The sequence below is a fragment of the Euphorbia lathyris genome, chromosome 2 (genome assembly GCF_963576675.1).
Source record: "Euphorbia lathyris chromosome 2, ddEupLath1.1, whole genome shotgun sequence".
Lineage (NCBI taxonomy): Eukaryota > Viridiplantae > Streptophyta > Magnoliopsida > Malpighiales > Euphorbiaceae > Euphorbia > Euphorbia lathyris.
This window is the reverse complement of record NC_088911.1, coordinates 31605612-31614689: the sequence shown is the minus strand read 5'-3', so window position 1 is coordinate 31614689 and position 9078 is coordinate 31605612. Positions and strand designations below refer to the sequence as shown.

The following is a 9078-nucleotide window of genomic DNA, read 5'->3' as shown; positions in this document are numbered from 1 at the left end:
TCTTCCACAAGCGATCCATAGATGTATCTCCCATTTATCGGGAGTGATAAATGCTCAATCCAATATATAACGACTCTGCAATTACTTCCTGTGATACCCAACGTCTACTGTTCACACCCTAGAGTCATCTCTGTTAAGGATCGTGTTACACTAGAGTCAAAGCATCACATTCCGTAATCCAGAATACCAATTAATATTCCTTTGAGTTTGAGGATTAGTTATACCTATTAATACCAATGAGATCACTACAAAAAATTCATGTTATTGTGACTAATTTTATTGTAACCAAAATAAGTTGGTCACAATAAACATGGTTATTATGACAAAATAAAATATTTGTCACAATAGACAAACAAGCTACACGAGATTGTGATAAAATACTTATTTTGACAAAGTTTTGTCACTATACGAATATATATTGTGACCAAATTTGATTTGTCACAATAGTTTGTAGTAATATATATGCCGGAAAAATTTGGTGCGAAATTAAGCACATGTGGAGACAATTATTTTGTCGCAATAAAGCTATTTTATTATGACTAATAGTTTTGTTACAATAACATACTTCTGCAATTTTGAGTTTTGTCACAATATTGATAATTAAGGCAACAAATGGTATTTGCCACAATAGATTTTGAAATTACAATTAAATATTTATCATGACCATTGTTTGTCATAACAAAATGATTTTGTTGTGACAAAACACTATTTTGTCTCCATAATAAATGAAATAATTTGGAGGGATATTTTGGCATATTTTGGCGCCAATTTTTTGGACTCTTGGTTATCTTCTCTAATTTTTTAATTTTTTAATTAAATCAACTAATTACTAAAAGTTTATCTCTAAACCCTAAACAGTACATCAAATACCTTTCCTTTTTATCATCTTCTACGCTTCTCTCTCTTTTCCACATTTTTGAACCAGGTACTTTCTACTTGCATCTCTCTTTTCCAAATTTATGGTACTTTCTACTTGTTTATACTTCTTAATTGTTTATTACTGTAATTGTTTATACTTTCTATATACTTCTTTTTTGTCCTTATTCATGCTATGAATAATTAAAGAGAGGCTGCTTTGGTCCATCCCTTTAGTTGTGGGGACGTTCTATTCTTTTTAGCTATTGGTTTTTTCAATTACCTATAAAAGAAAAAGAAACACAAGTTTTTCTCTTTTGTGCAATATTTGGGATCGAACTCACCACCTTCTCCGCCATGGCTTTCCTTCACTCTGCTTTTTATTTCTTGTGCAGGTCAGTTTTGTCCATTATTTTGTTTATTTTGTGCTTCTATTTCCTTTCCATTGAACAATTTAATTTTTACCCAAAGATAATTATTAGGTTTTCCTTATTGAAGGCATCTCCTTTTCTGCCATGCCTTTGCTTCACTCTGCTATTTCCTGGGAAGTTAGTGATTTGGGTTGATAACTTAAATCATATTAAACAGTTTAATTGAAAGGATTATGGTTTTATTATCATCAATAAATTTTGGTATAATTAACCACTACTTTTCAAAGATCTTCTAAGAGTCTCCAATATCTTAATGTTACTTCATCCAAAGAACTGCTTATTGGATCTATTTGAGATTCTGCAACTTATTATTGATTTGAAAACTTTTATTGTGTGCTTTTAGGTGTTATGAAATTTTCTATTTTACAATGAATTTAGCTATTTAGGGTCTTTGGTTATAGTAGAAGGGATAGTTGCTGCCTATGTTGCAAGTGGTGTGTTTTGTTTATATATGATTTCATGAGGTGTGTTCTTTAGCAAGCCCTTAATAGATTAGCCTCCTAGTGAGTATAGTTCCCCAAATTTAGTAGCAGACTAAGTAGCACAGAGACACAGCAATCCCAGATTTTGAACAAACATCCCTCTTTTTTTAACTTCTATTGTTTTAATCTTGCATCCAAAAACAAAATAAGCCATTTGATTTGATTTGGTGAAAATAAAGTACATAATAGGGTTATATTTAGTAAGAGTAGCAGTTCCTCCAAAATTGCAAGCAATATTAGAATTCCCATTTTACTAGTAATAGTTGTTGACAGCATAAGGTGCATGTGAGAGAAGTGTGTTTGGTTGATAACACACACCATTGTTTTTAATAGGAGAGCAATTAGCCAAGTCTAAACCCCATGCCTAATCTAAATTAAAATAGATATATATCAAAAGGTAATGAAATCATTAAAAAAAAGTTGTGTTAGTAAGTAGGAATAATAATGGTTGTAGAACAAGTTTGAGCAGAAGGGAGCAGTCTTCGAGCTGAGCTTAGGCAGTAAAATTACAATAAGGGAGCAATTTCTATGAAAAAGAAATGAAAATAGGAAATAAGAAGACAAGACCAATTAAACTAATTAAAATGTTACAAGTTGATATAATATGAAATGTGAACCTACAGTACAGAAAAACAATAAAAATGGAACCTTAAAAATGAGTGTGGTGATGAACAAATTAAACAACATAAAATGCCACCGAGCAGGAAAAGGCACAATTATAAAACCAATATCCTCTTTGTCATGCTCAATTTTGTACTATATGAAAGCAACAAGAAGGAAGAAGAAAGAGTTCAAAGCCTTTTTTTAATTTATTCCTCTCCCACAAGAAAAACAAAAGAAAAAGTACTAGTTTTTCTCTCTATTAATAAACGTTAGGGGTAAAATTATAACATTCTAGACGTTAGGGGTAAACTTGCATCATTTTAGACGTTAGAGGTAAAGTTGCACCATTTCAAACGTTAGGGGTAAAATTGCACCATTTTAAACGTTAGTGGTAAAATTGCACCATTTTAAACGTTAGTGGTAAAATTGCACCATTTTAGACGTTAAGGATAAAATTATTCCTGATTGCAAAAGTTAAGGGTATTTTTACACCTAATTCCGTTATTTTTACGAGTAACATTAAATAAGAGAAAACACATCAAACCAAAGCATGTTACGTGATTGGTAAGTTGGTAACAAGAGTCACATGCTTTTTATGAAAAAGGTCATACATATTTAAAGGACAAAATTAATATTGAGTACATATCATTTGTTAAGTGGAACATAATTAATATTCAGTACATATCATTTGCTTAAACAAAATGCTGATATTGGATACTTTGTATTGTACTCTTCTCCATCATGATGCTTTTTTATTTTAGATTTTAACTTGTAGAGAATTTAAGTATTTTTCGAAATATGTACATATCATTTGCAAGGAATGGATTCAATAAAATACATCAGTATGAATTATATTTGTAACTACTCACTTGGTTCATTGTTTACATATGAGGTGTTAAAATAAAGGAAATCAATGCACGGTTAAAAATATAATTTTTTACAAGTTAATGTTGTTTGTTTCCACCTTAGCCTTAATCATATATGTTATTGGTTCAGTTACATGTATTTTTCTATCAGTGTCTTAATTAGTTGAACAAATATATATAGCAGTTCACCATATGTGCTGCTATTTCATTCTTTTTTATTTGTTTGTAAATATCTTATTGGCTGCCATGTATTAAGAATGTGTTTGTTGCTTGTAAAAGGACAAAAATTAGCCGCCAAAAGTACCTCCAGGGAACACAATCCAGCAGTGACCTTATAGCAATCATTCAGCAAATACTTTGTTTTTTCAGCGAAATAAGGTATGTGTTTCCTTATATATTAGTTATCTTGGTTACACGTGTTTTCCTGATCAAATATTTTAGCAACTTTAGCTTATATAACGTTTAGCCTTAAAATTGGAGAATGAAATATGCAAGTTCCTGTCTCATTTATTTCTGATTGCGTTCTTTTGGCAACCTATGTTAACAGATGGATAAAAGTTGGATACAAATTAAAAATAGACTTGATCCGTTATATATTAAAGGCATTCAAGAATTTATAGATATTGCTAGCTCTCACATTGACTCTATTGGTAGAATTCGTTGCCCATGTCAAAACTGCAATAATTGTTATTTGAAGAAGGTAGTTGAGGTGAGATATGATTTGCTTAGGCATGGAATGACCATTGATTATACTCAATGGATACATCATGGCGAGCCTTTTATCCAGACTAACATATATCAAAGTTATGAAATAAATGATAATGATGATTTGGATGGAATGAACGATGATATTCCAATAATGTTGGATGATATGCAGAGAGCCAACTTTCTAGATCCTCATATATGAGAAGGGTCGAATAGTCATAATAATGTTGAAACCGATGTCATACATAACAACTTCACTAGATTGGTTAGTGATTCTCAACGAGAATTATACCCAGGATGTATAAAGTACTCCACATTTTCGTTTATATTGCTGTTGATGCATAATAAGATAATGACTAATTCTACCATCAAGTCATTCAATTTGAACTTAGAGTTGTTTAAGGATGCTCTACCTGAAGGTGAGACTCTTCCCAAATCTTACTATGAGGTGAAAAAGATTATGCGTGATCTTGGACTTAGTTACATCAAGATAGCCACATGCCAAAATGATTGCATGTTATATTGGAAGGAGAATGAAATTTATGATACTTGTTTGAATTCAGCATGTTTAGCTCCTAGGTGGAAAGTTGGCTTGAATAAAAGTAAAAAAATTGCGGAGAAAGTTGTTAGGTACTTCCCTATTAAGGAGAGGTTGCAGCGATTATTCATGTCAAAAGATATAGCTAAAGATATGAGGTGGCATAAGGAGAAACGTGTGGAAGACAATGTAATTAGGCATCCGGCTGATGTTAAAGCCTAGATGGAATTTGATAAGGATCACAGTTGGTTTGCCAAAGATTGTCGTAATGTCCGTCTTGGGCTTGCGAGTGATGGTTTCAATCCATTCGGTAACATGAGCACAAATTACAGTATGTGGCCAGTTGTTCTAGTTGTCTATAATTTACCTCCATGGAAATGCATGAAAGAGGCATTTTTCATTTTGGCTATGTTGATTCCTGGAAAAACATCTCCTGGAAATGACATTGATGTTTATCTTCAACCATTGATAGATGAGTTAAAAGAGTTGTGGGAAGTTGGTATTGAGACGTATGATGCATTCACATGTGAAAAGTTTCGTTTACATGCTGCATTATTATGGACGATAAATGATTTTCCTGCATATGCCATGTTATCTGGGTGGAGTACCAAAGGGAAATTAGCATGTCCTGTTTGTAACAAGGACACTTCCTCACTTACTTTGAAACATGGAGGAAAGCAATGCTATCTGAACCATCGTAAATATTTGGATCAAAATGATACTTTGAGAAGGAGTAGAAAGTTCAATGGGAAGCCAGAGCATTTACCAAAACCAAAAGAGTTATCAGGTGATGATATCTTAGAGCAATTACGACATATACCTGAAGATTTTAAATTTGGGAAACCACCAAATACAAGGAAAAGAAAACGCGATTCAAACCATTTGAACTGGACTAAGAAAAGTATATTTTTCGAATTGCCATATTGGAAATCCTTAAAGTTGCGGCATAACTTAGATGTCATGCATATAGAAAAAAACATATGTGAACATATCTTAGGAACACTGTTGAATATTGTGGGGAAAACCAAAGATAACGACAAAGCTCGATTAGACTTGGCAGAAATGGGTATACGGAAAGAACTTCATCTACAACGACATGGTGAGAAACTTTTGATGCCGCAGGCATGTTATACATTAACAACAGTAGAACGAAAAAAATTCTGTCAATGGTTGAAGGCTGTTAAGTTTCCTGATGGGTATGCCTCAAATTTGACTAGATGTGTCAATCTTGACAATGGTAAAGTTTCTGGGACGAAGAGTCATGATTATCACGTCTTTTTACAGAGATTACTTCCAATCGCAGCCAATGGTTTCTTAAATAAGGATTTATACCATGTGTTATTTGGACTCAGTCATTTCTTCAAGGAGCTATGTGCAAAAGCGTTGGATAAATCTGTTTTGAATCGTCTACATAAGGATATCGTACTCATCTTATGTAAGCTTGAATTGATATATCCTCCTTCATTTTTCGTTATTATGGTGCACTTGGCGATTCACCTAAGCCATGAGGTTGAATTAGGAGGGCATGTTCATTACCCGTGGATGTATCCATTTGAAAGGTAATATAATATTTTAGTTAACACATATATATATATATATATATATATATATATATATATATATATATATATATATATATCGTTAGAAATAATTTTATTAAAATTAATAGTGGTCGTATGTTAGGTTTTTGCGTACTCTTAAGGATTTTGTGAAGAATAAAGCACAACCAGAAGGTTCCATTGCAGAAGCCTACATTGCCAAAGAATGTCTTACTTTTTGCTCCTTATATCTTCGTGGGGTCGAAACAAAATTCAACCAAGAAGAACGAAATTATGATGGAGATCAAGTTCATGATGTTGGTGGATTTTTTGTATTTACTCCAAGTGCAAGGCCATTAGGTGCTTCCAAATGCACCATGTTGTCTCAAATGGAGTTTGACAAAATTCAATGGTACATTTTAAATAATTCAGCGGAAATAGATGATTACCTAAGGTAAGATTTATTTATATATAAGTTATTTAACACACGTGTTTATCTATGAGTTGACAAAATTCTGATTTTTAGTTTGCATAAGGAAGAGTTAACCCGAGAGAATCCACTTAATGTAGAAAAAAGACATGAAGCTGAATTTGCATCATGGTTTAAAGATCGTGTAAGTTCAATAGACTCATCCAAAGTTTTAGATTTCAAATTTTATTTTTCTTAACATACTTAATTGTATCTTATAGGTGACAAGTTTACATAGAAATGGTTCACTTGGTCCAAAAGATGATTTATATGTTTTAGGATTAGGACCTGGGAGAAGAGTTTCTAAATATAGTGGAATAATAGTCAAAGGAATTCGGTTCCACACATTAGAACGTAATCAACATCGAAGTACGCAAAACAATGGAGTAATGGTAGAAGGAGAGCAAAATTCGAAAGATGTAAACTTTTATGGCATTTTACAAGAGATCATTGAACTTGATTACTTGTATGGAAAACGAGTTTATATGTTTAAGTGTGATTGGTGGGATGTTAGTGACAATAGAAATGGAATAAGGGATGATGGTAAATTGGTTAGTGTGAATATTGGTCGAAAATGGTATGCAGATCAGCCATTTATACTAGCATCTCAAGCAGAACAAGTGTTTTACATTGATGACATAAAAAATGGTTCGAATTGAAAAATTGTGCAAAGAGTACAGCCTAGAAATTTGTATAATGTTCCAGAAATTGAGGAAGGAGAGGATGGAGGTGAAAGTTTTGAGAATGAACCATATCAACAAAGTGAAACTGGCGAAGTTGACGAGTTTGAAATTGCGGATGATTTAGATATGGAACCATTAAACAGGACCGATACTTTGCCAGAAGAGTTAGATGCTAGTTCTATTTTCGCTAATAACAATCCTCAATTCGAAGATACATATGAAGATGAAATAAGTGATGAAGATACATTTGATGATTATTCCGATGATGATACAAATAATATGAACGATGAAAGTGAGGAAGATGATGACGCATAGGTTTGATATGAATTTTTAACTTTGTTACAAGCTTGCTGATTTTTCTTCCATTATCTACATATAATAATCATATTTTATCATATGTAGGTCGATATGGCACCTGGAACGAGGAGTAAAATGAACACACGGTCAATTAATGTCTCTGCATCAATAAATGAAACTCCTCAATCACAACCAACACCTTGTATACCTGCTCAATCCAACTTAACTTCTAGTTCATTGCCAACTGGGTTAGGGGCTACCTTGACATCTGAAGTAAATAGTAATACTTCACCACAAAATGTTGCAACAAATTCAACCATAACAGCACCAACAGATACTGAGTGTTAGTATTTTCTATATGTTTATTTTATAACTTATTTGATGTTGGAAAAATAAATGAATTTAAATATGTACATGTTTTCTTGTTTATTTCGCAGCTGTAGTTGAAAAGAAGAGAGGGCGTGGAAAGGCAAGAGGTTTTGAGGTGAAAAAGAGAATGAAGGAAGGTAAAAAAATTGATGGAGTGACTATTGTTAAAGACAAGTATTTGCCTATTGGTCCAGCAGAAAAGATTTTCAAGATGGAAGTTGGAATTATCATTCGAATTCTAGCACCTTTACGTGTGTTTTATTAGAAACACATGCCCGAGGATAAGAAACATCCACTTTTCGCGAGGGTTGAGGTCATTTTGAATATTAAATATCTTTTTCTTAAGGTTATTTATTAATTATGGTACAACTGAATGATCCGTTTTGTCGTCATTTGGCAGAGTGAGTTTGAAATTAGTTTTGATGATCCACATGCGAAGGAGGTGATAGATTCAGCAATGGCCAGTCGCTTTAAGCAATATAAGCATATGTGCCATAAGCATTATAAGAAGTACACTGCAGAAGATGCAAAGAAAAATCCACCCGAAGATGTTACTCAAGAGGATTGGGTCCATTTATGCAATCATTTTGAAAGTGACGCTTTCAAGGTATGTCAATATATTATGAAGTAGCTTTTATCATATTAAAGTGAAAGTTGAAGTTACCTTCATTGAGTTTCTATGTACAGAAACAAAGTGAAGCAAATAAACTGAATAGAGCTAAGTTGGTAGTTCCTAATCGAACTGGATCAAAATCATATGCACAATGAATTTTTGAAATGGTACGTAACATTGTTTTATTGCTGCCTATTCTTAGTTTCGTAATCTGGTTTGTCAAAGCTTCAATAATAGTCGTAGAATCTCATCAAACTTAAATATCAGTTGTTTGAATGGTGTGGTTTTTGAGAATTTGAGCAATTAGATGCGAATAACACTGTTAGTAGAAAGATAAAGTTGAAGACTGCAAAAATTATTAACACCTACATTGGTAGAAAGGATTAAAAGTTCAGAGAGGCTCTGGACTCCGTATCATATACTATGGATTTTGGAATTTGGAGTGGGCAAAAAGCATTATTAAGCCCTTGAATCTTACATGCTTTAAGGATCAAACAGCTAATCAATTATTTTTCCACATTGAGCCCTTGATAATAGATTTTGTTATGGGTTTGGCTCTTATTGAACTTTTTCGTTGAGTTTGGGCTGCACGTATTATAATACAAACTAGTGATCAAGTGCCTTTCTCT

The 9078-nt window shown here is 32.7% G+C and overlaps 1 protein-coding gene across 1 annotated transcript; it reads left to right on the top strand.

Annotated features, from left to right (window-relative positions):
* Positions 1 to 1110: 1110 nt before the first annotated feature.
* Positions 1111 to 8443, top strand: LOC136217661 (uncharacterized). The gene is made up of 10 exons (XM_066004275.1): positions 1111 to 1250; positions 1338 to 1403; positions 3517 to 3615; positions 3785 to 6039; positions 6164 to 6472; positions 6545 to 6632; positions 6709 to 7485; positions 7573 to 7810; positions 7905 to 7973; positions 8237 to 8443. Exons 4-7 carry the CDS (start codon positions 4703 to 4705, stop codon positions 7144 to 7146), a joined length of 2172 nt encoding a protein of 723 aa, XP_065860347.1. The 5' UTR covers positions 1111 to 1250; positions 1338 to 1403; positions 3517 to 3615; positions 3785 to 4702; the 3' UTR covers positions 7147 to 7485; positions 7573 to 7810; positions 7905 to 7973; positions 8237 to 8443.
* Positions 8444 to 9078: the final 635 nt, after the last annotated feature.

Excerpts from the sequence above, each read along its gene's own strand:
- LOC136217661 (XM_066004275.1), top strand. The coding sequence starts at position 4,703 with ATGGAATTTGATAAGGATCACAGTTGGTTTGCCAAAGATTGTCGTAAT. Across the intron at positions 6,040-6,163 it reads TGGATGTATCCATTTGAAAG|GTTTTTGCGTACTCTTAAGG; the intron begins GTAATATAATAT and ends GTCGTATGTTAG. Across the intron at positions 6,633-6,708 it reads CATCATGGTTTAAAGATCGT|GTGACAAGTTTACATAGAAA; the intron begins GTAAGTTCAATA and ends TGTATCTTATAG.